Source organism: Bombina bombina, chromosome 4 (assembly GCF_027579735.1).
Source record: "Bombina bombina isolate aBomBom1 chromosome 4, aBomBom1.pri, whole genome shotgun sequence".
Taxonomy (NCBI): domain Eukaryota; kingdom Metazoa; phylum Chordata; class Amphibia; order Anura; family Bombinatoridae; genus Bombina; species Bombina bombina.
In genome coordinates this window covers 317,603,955-317,629,617 of record NC_069502.1, presented here as the reverse complement: position 1 = coordinate 317,629,617, position 25,663 = coordinate 317,603,955, and the positions used below count along the sequence as shown (strand labels likewise).

The 25,663-nt window shown below is 35.2% G+C and overlaps 1 protein-coding gene across 1 annotated transcript in view; it reads left to right on the top strand.

The window, feature by feature from the left end:
• Positions 1–24,827, top strand: part of CLRN1 (clarin 1) — a 30,201-nt gene extending 5,374 nt beyond the window's left edge. Inside the window, exons 2-3 of the mRNA XM_053709008.1 lie at positions 22,731–22,910; positions 24,193–24,827. Of these exons, the coding sequence (XP_053564983.1) occupies positions 22,731–22,910; positions 24,193–24,458 (446 nt within the window). The 3' untranslated portion in view covers positions 24,459–24,827. The remainder of the gene's footprint in view (positions 1–22,730; positions 22,911–24,192) is intronic.
• Positions 24,828–25,663: the final 836 nt, after the last annotated feature.

Below are 25,663 nucleotides of genomic sequence, written 5' to 3'. Positions count from 1 at the left end.
TTGTTGATAACGTTGGCGAAATTTTGCAGGTCCGCGGCGGCGATGGTAGGCGAGCTTAGGCGGGCGTATTGGGCCGGCGAAGGCAGGTAAGTTGACACGTTGATAACTAGGCCTCACAGAATCAACCCCCTAACTTATTTCTCACTTATGCTGAAATTGAGCACAAGCATTGGTTGCATGCAGGTATGCAGGCTTAGTAAGGTCAGTGGCAAGGCTAGTAGGTTGATATGTTAATCAATAATGTTATTATTGGGGGACGTCATTGTAATCTTGGACCCAGGCAGCACAATATCTTGAGTCGGCCCTGCTATTGAGCCTGGGAAATGTTAATACAAGGAGTAAAGCATTAGCATTTGAGAGGATTTCTGAGTGTGCACTAAACCACTATGCACAGTGTGAGACAGACTTGGCACTTAAATTTGTACAGTGTGTGCCTGAGTCAGACGACAAATCACTTTCATGTGTAGAGGAGGTAGGACTTACTTAGTAAATGTTCTTTATTCTTTGTGCAATTTTGAATTGTAACTTCAGTGTGGTAGTAGCTGTATGATGGTCATGCAGAAATGTTTCCTCCTCAATACACAAATGGCAGATATAAGTTTTTATTAATATATATATTTTCATTACATTCCAGTTTACTGCCCCTTTATGCAAGGACTTTCCGGATGCAAGGAGGCATTTTATCTAAGATTTTTACATCTGCATAAAATGTTATACTCTCAGACTAAGATTGCTCAGTGTTTGAAATGAGACAGGTTAACTTAGCACTGTTCAGTTTACACTACAGCTGACTTAATTTTGAAATACATACAAACAAGCCTAAATCCTGCATTTAACCAGATCTAATGGTATGAGACTGAGTACCACAGCTTATGGTTCCACCAAGACCATATAGAGTACAGCATTTTCAAAATCCATAAGTACAGCTGACAGATGGGAAAATTAGTATCCCATATTTAAAATGGTGCTCTTGGTTGGGGAAAATGGGGGGAAAAAACAAACATACTGTATGTCAGCCTTTCAAAAGTACTTTTCTTCATCTAGCCATCTACCCAGATCATTAAAGTACAATTTTGAATTCACAGAATTATTTTTGTTTGCACATTTACAAATATGATACTTTAAAAAGTGACCTCTTAATTTCTTCAATTTTTTATCATGCATGTCACAGACTGTTGATTTAGGGGATACAATGTGCAGAAATGTTACCTCCTGTTTCTGTGTGTCTGTGTTTATTTCTTTGTGTTTTTGTTTTTGTTTCTATGAGTGTGTATGTATTTTATTTTTTGTAGGTCTCTCTGTGAGGGTGGGTGTGTATGTATTTGTGCATTTTCTTTGGATGTCTCTGAGGGTGTGTGTGTGTATGTATTTGTGCTTTTTCTATGGGTCTCTGTGAGGGTGTGTGTATGTATGTCTTTGTGTATTTTCTCTGGATGTCTCTGTGAGGGTGGGTGGGTGTATATATGTATGTCTGTGTTTTCTGTGGATGTCTCTGTGAGGGTGTGTGCGTATGTCTGTGTGTTTTCTGTAGGTTTCTCTGTGAGGGTGTGTATATGTCTTTGTGTGTTTTCTGTGGGTTTCTCAGTGAGGGTGTGTGTGTATGTATGTCTTTGTGTGTTTTCTGTGGGTGTCTCTCTCTGTGTGTATATCTCTTTGTGTGTTTTCTGAGGCTGTCTCTGTCGGTGTTTCCTTGGGTGTATGTGCAAGTTTGTGTTTGAGTTTGTGTGTGTGTCCATTGTCTGTTCCTTTTTAGGACATTTTAACCTTACTACTGATTATTCACATCTTTCTACAGACTTTGAGACTAATGAGACCTTTCCGGAAGTCACCAATCCACCATTTAACCTTTCAATTATTGTTTAGGCAGTTCAGGGCCCTTCCTTTCAGCCACTGCATGCTGTTGTCATCATTTAGTTGGCATCTTCCTTGAGAAAAAGATAATCAGAACTCCATATTTTGTTTTGTAAATCTCCTTTTTTGACAAAACTGTAGTCTACCTCATTACTTGTCAGGTCAATGTAAACAAGTGCTGAGTGTTTGTCTGTGTCTGAGTGTGTTTGTGTGTTTCTTTGCGTGTCTGCTAGAGTGTCTATATGTGAATCCTTATGTGTGAGTGTGTGTTTCAGTTAATGAGTGTGTCTGTGTGTTTCTGTGTTTGTGTGTTACTACCTTTACAACATTTCCAAGTTTGACTACACTTAAGAATAAAGTGCATATACGTTTTAGTCACTTGGTCAAAAATTGCACATGTCAAATGGGGGGACCTGAACAATGGTTAAGTCAGGGGCCCCCAAAAAAATAATGTTTCTTATTGAAAACGATCTAATATTTGAATTTTTTTTTTATATATTTGATGTAATATTATTTCTGTTAAATTATTACTATTATAATAAATTATATATACATATGTGTGTGTGTGTGTACAGATGTATTTATGTATTTGATGCAAACACACACACACACACACACACATATATATATATATATATATATATATATATATATGTGTGTGTGTGTGTGTGTGTGTGTGTGTGTGTGTGTGTATGTGTGCATTTGAGCCCTTTCCAGTAAAAAAGCATTTGAATTCAATATTAATATATAATAGAGATTTTAACTATGTATTTACTCTAAGCATTTTTAAATAGATATTTCTTATAAATACTTGTATATTTATATACATATATACACTTATATATATTTATATATATATATGTGTGTGTGTGTGTGTATAGAAATATTTATTTAAGAATACAAAGAACATATTTTTCTATGTAAAGAACATTGGAATGTGAAATATTCATAATTCTGGTTGAGCACACTTGAATAAACACGATCAGGTAATGTTTTTTTATTCTTCCAGTTTTCGTGTTCCATTGAAGTCTATGGGGGAATACCTTAACACATTCGCAATATTATAAGTTCCCCTTTTTGCGCTCGTCGAGTTTTGCACGGGCACTAACATTACTTTCAACTTGTAATACCAACTTAGCACGCAAGCAGGAGTGCAAAATAGTGCTCCACTTGTAATCTAGCTCTTGATTAGGTTGTGGTTGAAATAAACAGATGCAGCTATTTCATATACAAAAATATAGTAAGTAAAGATAGACAGAAGCACCATATAAAGCACTCACTTCAAAGAGGTATGTAGGTAGAAAGAGTCACAACCTAAATCTCCTTAAAAATGAACTTTTATTAAATATTCACATAAAATAGTCCGTAACAAAACGGACCTAATATGTACAAGACAGACACATATATTAAAAGAAAAGGTGAAAAACCTGTGTGTGCTGGATAATACCAGTATACTGTTGCTCAAATGTAAAGAGTAAGAAGGTAAGTACAAGGAACATATGTGTGTTCCCGCTAATGAGGAGTCTATTATAATGTGCTTACTATAGAGCAAACAGGGACACAGTCCCAAAACCGTATTTATTTAAATACCCTTCACACTCCCCTCCGGCATTTATACTCTCAACAGTACCAGTTACAAAGCAAATACAGTACATGTATGTGGAACAAATTTCGACACATACTGAGTACAGCTAAATGTACATAACAAATCGATGTATGTGGAACTATTTTCAACACCTACCTTGAGTATGTGTTAAAATTTGTTCCACATACATATATTTGTTTTGTAACTGGTACTGTTGAGAGTATAAATACCAGAGGGGAGTGTGAAGGGTATTTAAATAAATACGGTTTTGGGACTGTGTCCCTGTTTGCTCTATAGTAAGCACATTATAACAGACTCCTCATTAGCGGGAACACACATATGTTCCTTGTACTTACCTTCTTACTCTTTACATTTGGGCAATAGTATACTGGTATTATCCAACACACACAGGTTTTTCACCTTTTCTTTTAATAAATGTGTTTGTCTTGTACATTTTATGTAAATATTTAATAAAAGTTCATTTCTAAGGAGATCTAGGTTGTGACTATTTCTACCTACATACCTCTTTGAAGTGAGTGCTTTATATGGTGCTTCTGTCTATCTTTACTTATTATATTATATTATATTAGCACTGAACACCCTCCACACTCTCTTGTGTGGGTTTACTCGAAGAGGGATATTTATCAAAGGTCTGGCGGACCTGATCCGACAGTGCGGATCAGGTCCGCCAGACCTCGCTGAATGTGGAGAGCAATACGCTCTCAATATTCAGCATTGCACCAGCCGCTCTTATGAGCAGCTGGTGCAACGCCGCCCCCTGCAGAGTCACGGACAATCGGCCCCAGCAGGGAGGTGTCAATCAACCCGATCGTACTCGATCGGGTTGATTTTCGGCGATGTCTGTCCACCTGCTCAGAGCAGGTAAAGCTTGATAAATGGGCCAATAAATCTTGGTTCACACAATAAACTTTCACAAAAATATTTTTAAACAAAAATATACCTTAATAAGCAATTCCCCATACATTTTAAACTCTGCAGCTCATATAAAAACAAATTAAGGAGGAAACAATTTTACAGTACACCATCCCTTTAACATTTACAAGATAGATGCAGCTCCATTGATTTCAATGAAGCTGATCTTACAACTCACTTCTCTGTGCATTTCTCGCTGAACTCAGAGCAGCAAGTTTTTTCAGCTATTTATTAGTTTTATGAACAAGTTTAATTGAGTATAGGTCATTGTTTACAGTTATTAAGAAATGTCAACTTTGGTTAAAGGGATAATAAAGTCAAAATTAAACTTTCATTATTCAGCTAGAATATGCCATTTATAACGATTTTCCTGTTTATTTCTATTATCTAATTTGTTTCGTTCTCTTAATATACTTTGTCGAAAAGACTACCAATATAGACTCAGGAGCAGCAATACTCTACTGGGAGCTAGCTGCTAATTGTTAGCTGCACATATATGCCTCTTGCTATTGGATCACCTGATGTGTTGAGCCAGCTCCCAGAAGTGCATTGCTGCTCTTTCAACAAATTATATCAACAGAATGAAGCAAAGTTGATAATAGAAGTAAATTGGAAAGCAGTTTAAAACTTTTTTTTTAACCCTTACACTTTACCCCAGGTCTTCAGATGTGCTAATACTTTCAGCGCAAACGTTTACTTAGAACTTGTTAGTTATCGTGGTTGCGATATATTTCGTCAAGCGCTAACGTTATATGAAACATGAAAGGAAAATGTTTTGGTTTCATAGCCATTTAATGTATGCTTTTGTATATGTTTAAATGTAACTTATTGCAGTTTACCTTTTAGTTTTATACTTTTATATTTGAATGTATTTATGTTCTATCTATATATGTATATGTTTTGGAGAATACATTTTAAAGTAAGATCATATTTTTGAATTCCTGTTACTTATATATTAAGGAGCATTACGGTTAAAACTGAAGTGCATAGGATTTCATTATGATTAGAAGCATTAGTTACACTTGTATTAGTAAACTAGTGGCGGCTCTCTAAACAGGGTCAGTTTTTGAATACGGCTCTGTATGTTTTCCAATACGTGCACTTTTTGTACTTCAAACTATCTTCTAATCAGCAGTTTGTTTAATTTTAGTGCTGCTCTAGGCACTAGTAAATTTGCTACTCCTCTAACCCCCAGCAACTAACAATGACTTCATATTTGCCTAATAAATGTCTCACAACCAGGGGTCAGAAGGGGTCATCCACCCTGGCTAGATAACCATGGATGATTCATTTGTAATACAATTATTAAATAAAGCTTTTAAGTGACTACATTTTACAACCACTATTTTGTCTCAGCCACCTCTTCTGATCAGACTGTGCAGGTGAGAATGTGACTGACATGAGAGGATGAAAGTGTTGACAAAATCCTTTCTAAACTATTCTAGCTCCAGAAAGTACAAAAATCCCTTTTATTGCCAACTACTATTGCATCTATAAATGCTACCACCACATTAAGATTATTATGGGCTACTTTACAAGTGGAGCGCTAATTTATTGCATGTTCGTAAATTAACAAATTCGCAGTTTACAGGCGCAAGATCATTAACCAGCCATTACAAGTGGCTGGTTATTGCTACCGTGAGCTTGCGGTAGCAATTAGAGCTCATAAAATTAACCAGAAATCAGATCTTTTAGTTTTTTTATTTTTAAAAATGCAGCATTTTTTAAATATAAAAACAACTGCACAAAGCGGGTTAAAAGTGAGCAGATGTGGGGTGTTAGACAAAAAACGGCACTGAAAAGTCCCTGTACATAGCGGTCTATGGGGACTGTGCTCCCTGTAAATATAACACATAATTATATATATATTCATATACTGTATATTTACATTTTGCTGCCCATCGCTGTATGACTTACCCCCTTCACTGCGCTAGGTTCCCATTGAAGCCTATGGAAGTGTGCTCTCATTTGCAATCGAATTGCACCTAACTTGTAATACCAGCGCACATTTGTGTGCACTGGTATTACAAAGTGGAGCGCAAATATCGCTAAGGAAAGTCCCAGACTAATTGATTAAAAACCCTAAGACACAATTTGACAAAAATCAGTCTAAAAAACACAGTACTGTTATTACAAGTCTCTTTGGTAACGTGAATTCAAATGTTAAGACGAATGCCAAACTATAATAAGTAATATTTATTATGATAAAAATGTCAGTGCATAAACATTAACAAGATTACAGAAAAACATACAAAGATTCAAATTGCAATACAATTTTTAGAAGAAAAAAATTTACAACAGAAAGTTTATACGCTCTACCCACAATCCAGCAAAAGCATACGTTTTCCTACTCAAGGAAAATTGAGATTTAGATCCTGGGTCGCTCACACACTTTCAGAAAAAATACTCTACAGCAAATGACAATTCTTTGTGTAATTTTCCTCACTATGGCCTAGATTATGAGTGGGGCGCAATAATGTGCTTTCGTGAGCGGGTTATTTGTATTCCACTCAGTAATGGCAGCACACGTAAATGTGCGCTGGTATTACAAATTAGGCGCAATGTGACGTCGCGTTTGCCTTGCCTGGAAGCATTGCGATCATAAGAGCGCGCTTACATAGGCTCCAAAGGGAGTCTCAATCTCATGTTCGTATGCGAACATCTTTATGGGCTTGCTTGAGTCCAGGTATGTATACTCAGACACTAACCCAATGAGAGACAATATTACCTTTTATAAAAGATTTATAGATGATCTTTTGATCATTTGGAGATCAGGTGAACGAGATGCTGAACAATTTGTTCAGTACCTCAATGAACAAGACACAGGAGTCAGCTTTACATATGAATGGAACAAAGAAAAAACATGTTTTTTGGATGTTGAACTTTTGGAGTCACCTTTGACTAAAGAGATTAAAACAAATTTGTACTGCAAGAAGATTGCTGGCAACTCTTTATTGCACGCTAAAAGTGCACACCCAAAACATGTTTTTAAAGGGATTGTCAAAAGCCAGTTCATCAGAGCAAAGAGAATTTGCTCTGATAGAGCTGACTATGATGTACAAAGTACAGATCTTAAGAAAAGATTTAAAGCCAGAGGTTATTGCAAAAACCAAGTGAACAAAATTTCTAAAGAAGTGGACAATATTGATAGGGAAGATACTTTGTTCAATAAGCCTAAGAAAACGCAAACTAAACAGCCAATCTTCATCACTAAATACTCATCCCAGTTCTCTGAGGTTTGCAGTATTATTAAAAAGTACTTCCCAATTCTATATGGAGATAAGAAACTAAAGGCAGTAGTTGAAGATGGCTGTAAATGTGTCTTCTCGATAAACCTAACCATGGGTAACATTCTCTCACCAAGCTATCTAAAAACTACTAACAGAGATAGCTCTTGGCTATCAGTAAATGGCACATATCGTTGTGGCCATGCACGTTGCAAATCCTGTGAATTTCTTTCAACAGGTAAAGAATTCTACTCTTGTGTCACAGGACATATTTTTCCTACTAAGGGTTGTGTCATTTGTTCCACATCATATGTAATTTATTTGATTGAATGCACCGAACATAAATTACAATATGTTGGAATGACTAGTCGTGATGTCAGAACCCGCATAAGAGAACATCTGGGTTATATCACCAATGAAAAGAGATGTTCAGCTCTATCAAGGCATTTCTTAGATGTACACAATCAAAATACCAACACGTTCAGATGGAGAGCAATTGAACATGTGAAAAATCCTAGCAGAGGAGGCGATAGAGATAGACTCCTCTACAAACAGGAGATTTATTGGATTTTCAAATTGGATACTCAAGTACCCAAAGGCTTTAATTCGGAATTTGATGTCATCAACTATTTGTAATTACATGGGGATACATACATTTAGTTTCATCACAACCTAACACTCCAGAGTATTTATATGTCTAACCAATCATTCAATAGTACCTAGGAGTATTGAGAGAGAGATAGGTACCATATAAAAAGCCTTAACAGTGATTTTTGCTGTTGTTTATTGTTATTACAATTTGCAAACGGGCATATAGTTTGCAGCCTAAGAACTATTAATACATAAATAAATAATAATAGAGAATCAAGATTCTTATTCCAGTATATTAGTTCTTACAGGTAATAATAATAAGCATTAAAAACTCACCAATATCCACCAAAAAGTCTATATTACACATATATTTTTAAGTTTATGATTTGTTTTTAGGTTAGTGGTTATGAGAGTTGTATGTAATGTTGTTAAGTAAGTAACAGTAGTGTAACTTTGTACTTATGTTAACATACATTTTTAGCTAACCTCATAATATATGGTATAGCATTTCAACGTGGCACTTAGAAAAGGAATTTTCTGCAAATCTTAAAACATTAATTATAATATTTTAGACACATTGGTATTTCTTTTGATGAGGTGATGTTGTCACTATTATGGCTTTTCGTTTGAAATGTTTGTTTATACCTCTGTCTCATTACATTTATAGGTATATGTCAATGCCTACCATGTATCATTACATTTATCCAATTGTATTGGTAATGCTTTAAACAAGAGTGTTGATACTTTAAAATAATTAATTACTAATTGCTTGCCCAATGGCTGCTTGGCAGCCTCTTTTTAAAGGTTGCAGACACACTATTCTGTAGGTCTATGAATACGGCACACAGCCGAAAAGACCTGTCTGCTGGTCTTATTCCTGTATCTTGGATCTTAACAATTGAATAAAATTTATGTTTTATTGCACCTTGGGACTCTTACCGGATCATCTTCTTTCTTTTTGTACGTCAATCTCATGCCGTCAGACAAGATAAAGGACCTAGCGCACCTACTAATATATATAGAAATATCTATTTAAAAATACAAAGAAATGAATGTCAAAAATATTTCTATTCAAAACACAGTAAAACATATTTTAACATATTAACCCCTTAATGGGGATTGCTATTTTGGCCACGCTATTCTCGGAATACTGCCACCGGAAAGGAAGGTCATAATAGTGCCGTCCTGCCACTCTCGGCGTGACCCGTGCTACTATGACCTGAAAACCTCTTAGCAACCAACGATATACAGGTCATTAAGGGGCTAAAAATTGTTCAAAATATTTCCTGTTCCAAGGTATTTGACTGGAAATGGCATAAAAGTTATATATATATATATATATATATATATATATATATATATATATATATATATATATATATATATACATACAAACATGTGTGTATATGTGATTATATGTAAATATACATAATAGCACTTTCCAGTAAAATACCTTGCCATGTACAATATACCTTTAAAATATTGATTTATATAAAAAAAATTGTATCAGAAAGTGTATATATGAGTGAAATTGTTTATTTTTATATGTTTATTGTGTGTTTGGTGAACAATTTTTTTTAAACTTTACACGCAAAATCTTAAGGCGCGCTAATATTTTGAACGCAAATTGAGCAAAACCGTTTACTTTCAACATGTAATATGCACATTAGCGTAGTCGTGCTGTTATCTCGTCCCACACTAACATTAGCGTGCCACTTGTAAACTAGCCCTTTGAGTGGGAAGGTATTATGTCACAAAACTAGAGCTCAAAATTTGCTACCACCTCCTAAATTCTGCTGCCCTAGGCACAGGCAAAATTTACTTACATACTGGAGAATAGTGGCAGTGGAGAGCTCTACAGGACTTATTCTCGCCATACTGTTATCACTATTTTTTCTGATTGTCATTACATGGAGTACAATAAAATTATTTATAAATACATGTAAATAGCAATCTGTCCTTTCAAAACTGCAAAGCAAATCAGGTTGCTTTAGGGCAAAGCTGCAGGAAGGAAGGGTGCATCCCATTTTATAACCAAGTCCACAGCTTTTAAGAAACCAATTCAGTTCTGTTGGCCCTCTGTTCTATATAATGTTTAGCCCTGCTTATTATACATTGAAAATATATCAATACAAACTGTTATTGGTTGTAAAATGGATTTCACAGTTTACAGCAGGTCTAGACTTGTTCCCAAGTGGCCACTAGCTTTTAATTAATACAGGAATTTGCTTAGCCTGCAAACTGTTTTGTTGTGGTAAAATCAATCTGCCTCAACTTCTCCATCTGATTCCCATCAATATCTAGGTCAGCCGTTAATTTTATTAAAGGTCACTGGCAATCTCACACACAACACACAATTATGCTTTATTGTGCATTGTGTTTTTATTGCAAACATCACAGTAGAGTACAGAATTCCTAATAAAGACAATTTATTGATGTTGTCAGTGAATGAAATTGCTGTGTAACAGTGCCAATAAAATGTCATTCAGAATCTGGGCAACATTTATGAGAACAATCTGAGTGTGAAAAGTTAACACATATTTTATTATTGAATTATTATTATATTTTTTATTTTAGTATTATGTTTGCATTTCAGTTTGTCATGTTAAAAAGTTATTCATTTACAGATTCTGTGCATAATACATTTTTTTTATCACTAGTACTTCCTAATATAACATATTACAGTAAGATCATTTTGGAGTTATACAATGTATTTATTTATTTTTTAGATAAATACATATTTAGATAAATACAAATGTTAATACATTTTAGAGGTCCTGATTTAAAGTCCAGTTGCCAAGGCTAAGCCTATTCTTAAACTCTTAACAGGTTCTCAAGACCATGAGCTCCTTTAACTCATTTAGGCTTCAGGGAGGATTTTGTATGCTCCTTATTAGCATGGACCAGTAGTGGTTTTCTAAATAAAGTAGCTTGTTCCCTTCATGAGTACAATATTCTATATTTAAATATGAAGACCGGCATTCAGCATTCAGAGTATCCTATTCTCAAAGTAATCTCCTCAGCAGATTTATGAATTTCTGAGGAAATAACGACTCCATCTGAACATTTTTTGTGGTAGAGAACTTTCTACACCCAGTAAGAATTGAGGGATCATGACAATGAAAGAAAATGTTTGAAGAGCATAAGAATGGGAAGGTGTCATATCATAGAACTACCCCTCAAAATGTTCTGCTTTCCTAGTCCATAATATTGCCAGAGATGGCGGAGGACTTCCATAGCGCCGGTATTACGAGTTTTGTCTGAGCGGTACAGCCTATACGTACCGCCATCTAAAGTCAGTAGTTATGGGTTTTGCGCTACAAAGCTGTAGCATAAAACTCATAACTAAAGTGTTACAAAGTACACTAACACCCATAAACTACCTATTAACCCCTAAACCGAGGCCCTCCCGCGTCGCAAACACTATAATAAAATGATTAACCCCTAATCTGCCGCTCCAGACATCGCCGCCACTAAAATAAACATATTAACCCCTAAACCGCCACACTCCCGCATTGCAAACACTAGTTAAATTAACCCCTAATCTGCTGCCCCCAACGTGACCGCCGACACTATACTAAAGTTATTAACCCCTAAACCTAACCCTAACCCTAACACCCCTAACTTTAATTAAAATAAATCTAAAAAAAATTACTATCATTAACTAAATAATTCCTATTTAAAACTAAATACTTACCTATAAAAATAAACCCTAATCTAGCTACAATATAACTAATAGTTACATTGTAGCTATCTTAGGTTTTATTTTTATTTCACAGCTAAGTTTGTATTTATTTTAACTAGGTAGACTAGTTAGTAAATAGTTATTAACTATTTACTAACTACCTAGTTAAAATAAATACAAATTTACTTGTAAAATAAAACCTAACCTGTCTTACACTAACACCTAACATTACACTACAATTAAATAAATTACATTAATGAAATACAATTAACTAAATTACAAAAAAAATAAACACTAAATTACACCAAATAAAAAAGAAATAATCAAATATTTAAACTAATTACACCTAATCTAATAGCCCTATCAAAATAAAAAAGCCCCCCAAAATAAAAAAAACCCTCAGCTCTTTTACCTGTAAAACAAAAAATACAAACAACCCCCCAACAATAAAACCCACCACCCACACAACCAAACCCCCCAAATAAAATCCTATCTAAAAAACATAAGCTCCCCATTGCCCTGAAAAGGGCATTTGGATGAACATTGACCTTAAAAGGGCATTTAGCTCTTTTTATTTACCCAAACCCCTAATCTAAAAATAAAACCCACCCAATAAACCCTTAATAAAACCTAACACTAACCCCCGAAGATCTACTTACAGTTTTTGAAGACCGGACATCCATTCTCATCAAGCCGGGAGAAGTCTTCATCCAAGCGGGCAGAAGTCCTCAACGAAGCTGGGAGAAGTCTTCATCCAGGTGGCAAGAAGTCATCCTCCAGGCGGGCAGAAGTCTTCATCCAGACGGCATCTTCTATCTTCATCCTTCTGATGTGGAGCGTCCCTTGAATTCCGATTGGTTGATGCAATAAATTCTATCAGCCAATCGGAATTAAAGGTGAAAAAATCCTATTTGCTGATCCAATCAGCCAACAGGATTGAGCTTGCATTCTATTGGCTTTTCCAATCAGCCAATAGAATGCAAGCTCAATCCTATTGGCTGATTGGCTGATAGAATTCTATCAGCCAATCGGAATTCAAGGGACGCCATCTTGGATGACATCATTTAAAGGAACCTTCAGTGTACGGCTGGGACCATATGAAGAGGATGCTCCGCGCTGGATGTCTTGAAGATGTAGCTGCTCCGCGTCGGAAGGATGAAGATAGAAGATGCCGTCTGGATGAAGACTTCTGCCCGCCTGGAGGACGACTTCTTGCCGCTTGGATGAAGACTTCTCCCGTCTTCGCTAAGGACTTCTGCCCGCTAAGATGGATGAAGACTTCTCCTGGCTTGATGAGGATGGATGTCCGGTCTTCAAAAACTGTAAGTGGATCTTCGGGGGCTAGTGTTAGGTTTTTTTAAGGGTTTATAGGGTAGGTTTTATTTTTAGATTAAGGGTTTGGGCAAAGAAAAAGAGCTAAATGCCCTTTTAAGGGCAATGCCCATCCAAATGCCCTTTCCAGGGCAATGGGGAGCTTAGGTTTTTTAGATAGGATTTTATTTAGGGGGTTTGGTTGTGTGGGTGGTGGGTTTTACTGTTGGGGGGTTGTTTGTATTTTTTTTTTACAGGTAAAAGAGCTGATTTCTTTGGGGCAATGCCCCGCAAAAGGCCCTTTAAGGGCTATTGGCAGTTTAGTTTAGGCTAGGGTTTTTTTATTTTGGGGGGGCTTTTTTATTTTGATAGGGCTATTAGATTAGGTGTAATTAGTTTAAATATTTGATCATTTCTTTTTTATTTTGTGTAATTTAGTGTTTATTTTTTGTGTAATTTAGTTAATTGTATTTAATTAATGAAATTTATTTATTTGTAGTGTAATGTTAGGTGTTAGTGTAAGACAGGTTAGGTTTTATTTTACAGGTAAATTTGTATTTATTTTAACTAGGTAGTTAGTAAATAGTTAATAACTATTTACTAACTATTTTACCTAGTTAAAATAAATACAAACTTGCCTGTAAAATAAAAATAAACCCTAAGCTAGATACAATGTAACTATTAGTTATATTGTAGCTAGCTTAGGGTTTATTTTATACGTAAGCATTTAGTTTTAAATAGGAATTAGTTAGGTAATGATAGTAAGTTTTATTTAGATTTATTTTAATTATATTAAAGTTAGGGTTAGGGTTAGACTTAGGGTTAGGTTTAGGGGTTAATATATTTATTTAGTGTTAGTGATGTGGGAGGCCAGAAGTTTAGCAGTTAATAACTTTAGTATAGTGGCGGCGGCAACGTTGGGGGCGGCAGATTAGGAGTTAAATTTATGTAGGTTGCGGCAACATTGTTGGCGGCAGATTAGGGGTTAATAAGTGTAATGTAGGTAGCGACGACATTGGGGGCAGCAGATTAGGGGTTAATAAGTGTAATGTAGGTGTCGGCGATGTTGGGGCGGCAGATTAGGGGTGTTTAGACTCAGGGTTTATGTTAGGGTGTTAGGTGTAAACATAACTTTTCTTTCCCCATAGGAATCAATGGGGCTGCGTTACGGAGCTTTACGCTCCTTTATTGCAGGTGTTTGGCTTTTTTTTAGCCGGCTCTCCCCATTGATGTCTATGGAGAAATCGTGCACGAGCACGTAAAACCAGCTCAAAGCAGCGCTGGTATTTGTGTGCAGTATGGAGCTCAACGCAACCATATTGCCTGCTAACGCAGGTTTTTGGAAAACCTGTAATAGCAGAGCTATTAAAGCTGAGCGGTGGAAATAACTTGCAAGTTATTACCGAGCCGCTCATAACGCAAAACTCGTAATCTGGATGAGGGTTTGCAGCTTTGAACAAAGATTTGAGAACTATAGTTAAGTTTTACAAAAATCTCATATGAAAGCTAACTATGCAGTCTGGAGCAATGCTTGTAGCAGTAAAAAACAGCCAGATTACGAGTTTTGAGCGCTATAGGGAAATTAATGACCGCCACAAAAGCGGCGGTATTTAACCTCCCTATAGCGCTGCTATTACAAGTTTACAAAAAGCAGGCTAGCGTGGGCGATATGGTGGCGTTGAGCTCCATGCTTCCCCCAAATACAAGCGCTGCTTTGACGTGCTCGTGCACGATTTCCCCATAGACATCAATGGGGAGAGCCATCCAAAAAAAAGCTTAACACCTGCGATCAAGGAAACAAAAGCTTCGTAACGCAGCCCCATTGATGTCTATGGGGAATGAAAAAGTTATGTTTAAACCTAACACCCTAACATAAAAACCACGTCTAAACACCCCTAATCTGCTGCCCCTAACATCGTCGCCACGTACATAAAACTATTAGGTAGACTAGTTAGTAAATAGTGATTAACTATTTAATAACTACCTAGCTAAAATAAATACAAAGTTACCTGTAAAATAAAACCTAACCTGCCTTACACTAAAAGCTAACATTACAATAAAATAAATTAAATTAAATTAATCAAATACAATTATCTAAATTACAAACAAAATAAACACTAAATTACACAAAATAAAAAAACAAATTATCAAAAATAAAAATGAATTACTCCTAATCTTATAGCCCTATCAAAATAAAAAAGCCCCCCCCAAAATAAAAAAACCCTAGCCTACACTAAACTGCCAATGGCCCTTAAAAGGGCCTTTTGCAGGGCATTGCCCCAAAGAAATCAGCTCTTTTACAGGAAAAAAAAATACAAACAACCCCCCAACAGTAAAACCCACCACCCACACAACCAAACCCCCCAAATAAAAACCAATCTAAATAAACCTAAGCTAACCATTGCCCTGAAAAGGGCATTTGGATGGGCATTGCCCTTAAAAGGGCATTTAGTTTTTTTACTGCCCAAACCCTAAGCTAAAAATAAAACCCACCCAATAAACCCATAAAAAAACCTAACACTAGCCCCCGACGATCCACTTACAGTTTTCAAACACCGGACATGCATCCTCATCCAGGCAGCAGAAGTCTTCATCCAAGCAGGCAGAAGTCCTTATCGAAGCCAGCAGGTCTTCATCCAGACGGCATCTTCTATCTTCATTCATCCGGCGCAGAGCAGGTCCATCTTCAAGACATCCGGCGCGAAGCATCCTCTTCTTCTGATGGTCAACGTAGAATGAAGTTTAACTTTAAGGTACGTCATCCAAGATGGCGTCCCTCACATTCCGATTGGCTGATAGAATTTTATCAGCCAATAGGAATTAAAGGGGAAAAAAATCATATTAGCTGTTGCAATCAGCCAATAGGATTGATCTTTCATCCTATTGGCTGATCCAATCAGCCAATAGAATGTGAGCTCAATCCAATTGGCTGATTGGATCAGAGTTTGCAGACGTGGTGGTACTCAGTACCGGTGAGTACCCCCACAAAAAAAGCCCTGCACATATGTATTCAAATGTGTATATGTGCATTTACAGACATATACACATAGATATAAACACATAAATACATATGTATACAGTGCATTGGAGATCTTTGAAGTCAAGTAGATGAAAACATGTTAAAGGGATATGAAACCCACATTTTTTTTTTCTTTCATGATTCAGATAGGGCATGCAATTTTAAGCAACTTTCTAATTTACTCCTATTATAAATTTTTCTTTGTTCTCTTGCCACCAATCAGCAAGCACTACCCAAGTGCTGAACCAAAAATTGGCCGGCTCCTAAGCTTACATTCCTGCTTTTTCAAATAAAGATACCAAGAGAATGAAGAAAAATTCATAATAGGAGTAAATTAGAAAGTTGCTTAAAATTGAATGCTCTATCTGAATCATGAATGAAAAACAATTGTGTTTCATATTCATTTAAAGTATATTTATGTAATATTAATTTTTAATAAAGTGTTATACTGGGTATTTACTGTAAATATTTATGTATATATCTATACCTATATATAATATATATATATAGTTATATATATATGTTTAGATAGATATTGTACCAACATATCATTAGATATAGTAGAAATATGTATTTATGAATAAATAGAACATATTCTGCTATGTGAAGTAGATTGGAATGTAAAATATTAATATTTTAATGTCGGGTTAGTGTACTTGAGAATATGAAATCGGGATTGCTCACTTTTCTTGCTCCAGTGACTTCTATGGGTGAATACATTAACACGGTCGCAATATTCTAACTTCGGCTTTTTGCGTGCATCAGGTTATCGTGCAAGCAAAAACTTTTAACTTGCAATACAAGCGCCACGTGACACGGGCAAAAAGATTACTTCAAGCAGAGTTATATATATATGTGTGTGTGTATATGTACTTTGTTATATACCTTTTAGCCCTTATAACTTTTTTTATATTTATATTAAAGTGAAACACTTTATTTTAATGTATTTATATTGTAGTTGATGCAACTTTTGTTTTAGGTTTCATGCTAACCCGAGTGAAAATTTAGTTTGAGCTTGTGCGGTCCCATTTACTTTCAACTTGTAATAAGCACAAGTTAACGCGGGCGCCATATTTTAATACCGCACACTTGCTAACGTTTGCATGCCACTTGTAATCCAACCCTTATTTGGTTAAATATTAATCTATTGCTTGCTATAAGTAACACACTTCCCTCCAAGAGCCCCTATGTGTCCCAGGTTTAAGGGACTGGCCATGTAATACACAGCCCTCCCAAACACACCCATAACCCACCCAGACACCCCTATAGACCACCTTTAAACCTATTCATCCACACCTAACTTGCCTGCAAAATACCACAAGCTCTTAACCTCTCACATCCCAGAAATCATCCAGCAGATGTTGGGAGGTTTGATAGTGTGGACATTCTTTTGTGTGGAGAAGAATTACTCTGTGGCTTTTCCTATTCAATCAAACTAGCAATGACATACAGTTATTGAGATAATATTAATTAATATAAATAAAAAGAACATGAAACCTCAATTTTTTTATTTCATGATTTAGCAAGAACATGCAATTTTAAACAACTTATCTAATACGCAGGAGGCTGGTTTGTTGTATATATTCGTCCTGCACATGAGGGGTCTCTGTGTTTATTTTTCTTCTAGGTACTTTATGTTGAAGGGTCTTTACAACTTCTTTGAGAGGATCCCCTTAGGAAAATACGTGAACAAGAGGATTCTGGACTTTTCTGTTTCGGGGACTTATTACTATTATTATTTTTTACCCTCTTATATTTGTATTAAATGTTTTGTTATTTTTATTGAATATATGTATATACTGATAAGCGCTTATTAGTGTGTATGCACATATTTTCTTTTTTAAAAAAATTAAAAATTAAAATAATTTTTTAAGGACTTTTGGCATTAACAATTTTGCAATTTGCAATTTTAAGCAACTTTCTATTATACTCCTATTATCAAATTTTCTTCGTTCTCTTGTTATCTTTATTTAAAAAACAGGAATGTGATGCATAGGAGCCAGCCCATTTTTGGTTAAGAACTTGGGTTCTGCTTGCTTATTGGTGGGTAAATGTAGCCTCCAATAAGCAAGCGCTATCTATGGTGCGGAACCTAAAATGGGCTGGCTGCTAAGATTTACATTCCTGCTTCTAAAATAAAGATAGCAAGAGAACAAAGAACATTTGATAATAGGAGTAAATTAGAAAGTTGCTTAAAATGTCATGCTCTTTCTGAATCATCAAAATAAGAGAATTTAAATTTACACTTTATTGAAAAAAGGACAACAACATTAATCTATTTTTGAGTAAAAGGACGGGGAATGTCACATCCAATCCTTCTATTCAATGTGAACCCAACACTAATTTAAAAACAAGACAAAGAAGGGGCCAGGTGGCTAATGCGGAGCGTATGGGTGTTGAGGTGTATTTAATATAGGGTTTACTTTGCTTAGTAAGTATTAAATACTGGCATTCCTATGCGCTCAAAGGCGTCCTCCTGCCTGCAAACTTCGTGGGAGGTTCCCAGTCAGCCAATTCCTGGCTAGAAACTCTAATTGAGTGTCAACAAAAGATTTTACACACACACAGTATACTCATTCGTTATATATCATTATAGTTATTGACCATAATCATGTCCTATTGTAACAGAAAATAGATGCAGTTCTTTTAATAGTGATATTATGCTAGATCGCTAAATCTATTATACCAACAGACGTTATCATTAGTTAAAAAACACTGCTGATGAGGCTCAATTATTTTCCTCATATGCTGTAATCACAGTTTCATATGAATGTCACATCAACCACAGTTTAAACTACCTGTGAGAGCTTAGCAACTTAGTTTCTAATAAAGATATTGGGTGTTAGTCTTATCAATGTGTATTGAAAATTATAGGGTTAACATAATTTATCAAACATTCAATACAGGCGTTCCTATGCGTTCAAAGGTCCTCCTGCCTGCAAACTTCGTGGGGGTTAACCAGTCAGCCGATTCCTGGCTAAAGAACCTATATAAGTTTCAGCGACACATATCACACAATACCAATAAAATCATTCATTAGATATTGTTATAGCTACGGACCATAATCATGCCCTATTAGTTGCAAAACTTTATAATTTGATAGTAATATTGTGCTAACCCGCTGTGTATATTACACCAACAAACGCTAACATTAATAAAGATCCACTGTTTATCAGGCTCGGTTATTTATCTCATATGCTGTTATCACAGTTTCATATGTCTTTTACATCAACAGTAGTCAAAATATCTGTTTAAAAGTTAGCAACTTTGTTTCTGGTAAAGATATTTAGTATCGGTATTATCACTGTGTGTATTGCACCAAACAATAGTCACACATGCTGCCCCATTAGCCCTGCCCACCGACACGTTCCGTCACTAACAAACGTGACTTCATCAGGGTTTAGGGCTGGCCAAGCCGAAGGACACGGCTTATATACACTTAGTTGTTATGGTAACCGTTAGATGTTTGCAGAAGTGTCAACCACATATTCCGGCTTATTAATTATATCAACATCATTGGAAGCATAGAGTGATTATTGTGATATTATGCATATTATTGCAAAAGTAGCAAAAGAAATTCCAATACGTTTGTTTCAATCAGCGATCTTTAAGGTTGCAAAAAGTACCCAAACAATCTAAAAATACTCATTAATTGTCTCAAGAAATACAGTTTAGATTTACAATTTTAATAACTTTTCCCATCTCAACATCAGGGTACGGGTTAGTAAAATTATCTTATATACTCATTAATGTCATATTGCAACAAGAGAAAAATGAATATTACACATTATGATGTACACATCATTTTCAAAAACTATGTCTAATTTGAATGTAACAGTCACCATCTATTAGTAGTTTTCTGACTATAAAGTTCCTATAAAGACATAGTTTTCAGTGTATTCAAAAAAACGTTGTTTATTTGTATACAGTATTTTGATTGTACAAAAGGAATCTTTCAGCCATCATAAACCTTAAGAATACCTTATTTATTATCACCAAAAGATAGGTGTCTCAGATCCATCCTAAGTAAAATTTAGTGTATTATATAGCTCTTATGTTTTTACTGTCAGAAGAGAATTACAGCATTATTAACATAGTAAAAAGTCTTTATATCCAAAAATCTAGGAGGAGGAAGAAACTGTTTTTTGGTTAGTGAGGAAGCCACATTTCTATGATACTTTATCTCATGTAGTCTCATAGAAAGCATTTAAAAGACAAAGCCTCATTAAGTCCCATAGGTGACATAGATTTCAATAAGACATGATTATGGTCCGTAACTATAATGATATATAACGAATGAGTATACTGTGTGTGTGTAAGATGTGTTGTTGACACTCAATTAGGGTTTCTAGCCAGGAATCGGCTGACTGGGTAACTCCCATGAAGTTTGTAGGCAGGAGGACGCCTGTGAGCGCATAGGAATGCCAGTATTGAATACTTACTTAGCAAAGTTAACCCTATATTAAATACACCTCAACACCCACTTGCTCCGCATTAGCCCCCTGGCCCCTTCTTTGTCTTGTTTTGAAATTAATGTTGGGTTCACATTGAATAGAAGGATTGGATGTGACATTCCCCTTCCTTTTACCCAACAATAGATTAATGTTGTTGTTGTCCTTTTTTCAATAAAGTGTAAATTTTAAATTCTCTTATTTTGATATTATTAGTGTATAATTCTACACTGGACTTAAAGCCCTAAATCCTCAATATACCCTAATATATTTGTTGTTCTATCTGAATCATGAAAGAAAAAATGTAGGTTCATTGTCCCTTTAACTGTTGTTTGGTCCATGTAGATAGAGTGTGCAGGTATTGTTTACTTTGTTACTTTTTGGTTTATGGGTGAGCCAATCACATGAGGCATCTATGAGCAGCCACCAACCAGCAGCTACTGAGTCCTTTTTAACAAAGGATATCAAGAGAATGAGGCAACTTAGATAGTAGAAGTAAATTGGAAAGTTAAGATAAAGTCAGCCTGTCATTAATTTGACACATTTGAACCCTTGCTATTTCCAAGGGTGCAGGTTCTGATAATATTTGTAAGTAGACATAGGGATCCATTTTTCAGTGGTTGCTGCTTTAGGGGCCTGTCGTAACACTGCTGCTTTTTAACCTGTTCTCCATCTAAAAGGTACGATTGACAGCCCCAGCGAGCAAGGGGTGGCATTACACAAGCATCTCTAGTAAAATGCTTGTGCAATGTTAAAGTGAATGTCAACTTTCACGAATGAAAGCCCTGTTTTTAAAAATACTATTAAAAACAAGGGCACTTTCATTCATTAAAGTTTACATTGAAGCCGTTCTTTTAAAATACCTTTTATTCCTAGCAAGCGTGGAACACCGGCACCGGAGCAGCAATTCCTATTCCCCCCCCCCCCCCCCCCCAGGTCGTCTCTTCTTACATCAGAAATTACGCATCCGGCTTCCTCCAATAACGGCTTCCCCCCCAGAGTAAGCATTGCCTGAGGCCAGGCCGTGATTGGAGGAAGACGTATTCATCATTTCTGAAGTAAGAAAAGAGAGGAATTGCTGCTCCGGTGTTCCACGCTAGCTAGGAATAAAAGGTATTTTACAAGAACGGCTTCAATGTAAACTTTCATGAATAAAAGTGCCTCTGTTTTTAATAGTATTTTTAATAACAGGGCTTTTATTCGTGAAAGTTGAAATTCACTCTAAATGCGAACAGCACATGTCCAGCAAATATGATTAGCTACAGCAAATCATGCTCACTCTACATTTGATAAATGGAGCCCATAGTGTATTTGCTCACTTTAAGAATGATACTGCAGCCAATACAGAGGTAGATTACACATGAATAGCAAAAATATTAGTGCTATAGTGTACTAACATAGCTTGAGTTAAATCAATAGCGCTTTTATATTTGTGCTCATGTTACAAGTAGAAAGTTACATATTTGCACTTGAGCGCGAGTCTAGGGCGCGCTTACATCTGCATGTCAAATAGTGTGGATGCGCTAAATCGCTCACATAATAGACTTCTTTGGGAGCATGCTGAGAAAATCTTGTCAGAGAATAAAGAATTCTTGTCAGTGAACAAAGATAATAGAAATAAATTGGAAAGTTGTTTAACATTCCATGCTTTATCTGAATCATGGTTTCATGTCCCTTTAATTAATCTCACAAGGCCAGAAACCCTTAGAAAAGTGCCATAAGAGAGATAACTTTGTCAAAAGTATAAAAACTGAGCCTGTTAACCAATATTCTTTTTTAAATGAAATAGTTTCTTATCTCCCTGAAAATTATTTTAAAAGCTCCAAAGTCCCCCATTTTTATGACTCTTTTCATTGCCCTCCTGAGATTTACATAGGATTTACATTTGATCAATGCATAGTTACAGTCAATTTCTATTTTTCTTTTTTTTTAAGGCTGTTTAAATGTATTGTCACTAATATGTTAAATTAAATTGCTGGGCTATGACAATAGTTTATTAATTTTAATGAATACTATAGTTATTGAGTAATCATAAAAAGTACATTATGTCTGATAAATGTCGTGTTTTCCCCCATAGTTTTTCCGGATATGTTAAATGTTATCCCAGCAAGTATGCACGTCAGTGTTGTCATATTCTCTGCAGCACTTATAGTGTTTGCTCTGGTGGGAACTGGATTCTTCATGTTCAATGCCTTTGGGAATCCATATGAAACATTACATGGTCCAGTAGGTCTCTATCTATGGAGCTTCATATCATGTGAGTATTGAACGACTTTTTTTAATAAGATCTTCATTACTCAATACACCAGCACGTGTTCAGATATAGCTCTGCCATGAAACTACTTAAAAAAGGGAAAGCATTAACAAGTGCATACAATATAACACCGAGCTTTGTTTAAATTAATTCAGAATTGCATTCATTTAAACATACTATCTCTAGAGACTTCTTTAGTAGGTGTGGTTAATATATCAACACATGTATAGAAGCTAAATTCTACTCCAGCTAACAAAATACGTCTGCAAAAATCCTGTAGTCTGATAATAATGCAGAAAACTAATTTAGATAAGCTTGGCTCAGAAAGAGTATATTTAAGACACATATTTTACAGTGATTTCAGGGCTTATTCAATTGGAATCAGTTTAAAATATATTTTGGAATATGTTTTTATGCATTCCGTGTTTTAAATTTTGGACCACTTTATTTGTTTTCTGTTTTAGTTAACTACCTGTAATGTACACACACATATTTGAATGAAAGAATACTTTATAGGAATAAATTGCAGTAATTTATCTTCCTTTAGTTTATACATAATGGCCTTACAAGTGGAGCGCACACAAATATTAGCTCTATTGATCTTTTCTTAGTCCAGGAAGATTCACCCAGACTGTGTATTTGTACTAGAGTTTTAGTTGTTTATACTCTAGTAGCTAAAACTGTTATAGAAGGAAAATATCCTTTACTGCAGAGATCAACTGCCTGCTTACTGAGGCTTTTGCTGATTAAGGCCTAGACTACAAGTGGAGCACAAAAATATAAGCGTAATTTTGCACTAACATCTCTAAATCAATAGCGCTTTTATTACAAGTTCAAAGTAATAAATTAGCGCTTAAGCAAAAGCCTAGGGTGCTCTAACATCTGGATGTCAGATTGCGCAGGTGCACTAAATCCCGCACATAATAGATTTCTATGGGGGCATGCTGAAAAACTGATGTTGCCTATCATTTGAGCACTAAGCAGAAACTACACCAAACTGAAGACTCTAAGCTGAAGGTACATTAAGCCAAAAGGTGCGTTACGGCTTGAATGCCTTTAAATAAATTATATTAAAGTGATGATAAATAATATTGAGCCTGAAAGTATTAAAAATGTTGTTCCACTTAGACAAACGCTTTTTTTCAAGCAGTGAAAATTAAATGTTGATGCAAAAAAATAACCTTTTTTCTCAGTTTAATTTATAAAGATCATAAATTTACCAGAATTAGCAACAACAGTTCCTACGGTGGGCAGATGAGATTTTAATATGTTTCCTATCTTTTAGGTTCCTGTGGCTGCCTTGTATTAATCCTCTTTGCTTCAGAAGTGAAAATGCACAATCTTTCGGAGAAAATTGCTAATTATAAAGAAGGAAGTTTTACATTTAAAACTCAAGAAGAACACTTTACAAACTCCTTTTGGATTATTTTGGTTTGCACACTTGTTCACTTTTCAAATGTTTTCCTTATTCGGCTCGCTGGATTTGAATTTCCTTTCTCAAAATCTAAAGAACTGGATACAAGTTTAGGTGCAATTGATTTAATGTACTGATGAAAACAATGGTTTAGTAACTCCAATACCATTTTTTAAGCATATTTTTACAGATTTCTATTACATTTTTTTTATGAAATCTAAGTAAATGTTGCCATATTAACAGATGATTTAAAAAATACTTTATTAATGCACTTTTTGAATATGACAATTTTTTTGCAGTCTACTTTGTTACAAAGTAGTACTTTTCAAAACAATGAGTATTTAGGCTGCTTTCTCACCAAAACAACTGCTACCATCTTAGTTAAAGGGACATGAAATGCAAAAAAAATATTTTGTGATTAAGATAGAGTATGCTATTTTCAACAAATTTGTAAATTACTTCTATTATCTAATTTGTTCAGTTCCTTTGGTATCATTTGTTGAAAATCTTACCTAGGTAGGCTCAGGAGCTGGGAGCTAGCAGCTGATCTGTGGCTGTACATATATGCCTCTTTGCATTGGTTTACTAACGTGTTCAGCTAGCTCCCAGTAGTGGTTTGCTGTTCCTTCAACAAAAGATACCAAGAAAATTAGGCTAAATTGATAAAAGAAGTAAATTGGAACATTGTGTAAAATTATCTGAATCATTAAAGGGACATGAAGCCCAAATTATTTTCGTAATGATTTAGGTAGAACATACAACTTTAAACAACTTTCCAGTTTATTTCTATTATCAAAATTGCATCATTCCCTTGGTATCATTTGTGGAAGGTGCAGCAATGCACTATTGGTTTATAACTGAACACATGGGTAAGCCAATGATAATCGGTGTATATATATATGCAACCACCAATCAGCAGCTAGAACCTAGGTTCTTTGCTGCTCCTAAAATTACCTAGCTAAACCTTTCGGCAAAGGATAACAAGAAAAGAAAGCAAATTAAATAATAGAAGTAAATTGGAAAGTTGTTTAAAATTGTATGCTGTCTAATTATGACTTTACTGCCCCTTTAAGAAAAAAAATGTGTTTCATGCCATTTTAGTTGTAGGTGTTATAATCTAAATGCAGTTTAAATAAAATAACCAAAATAGATTTGATTATTAAATCATCGATTTTAGAGCTAATTTAAAATATAAACAAAATATATCAGAACAAACAATGGCAAATGTAAACAAATTAATTCATTAAAAATATGGAACTCAACATGAGAAAATGTCAGAATATAAATATTTAAGATTATGTAATAAACTTTGAATTTAAATGTGCCAAACAATAAAGAAATA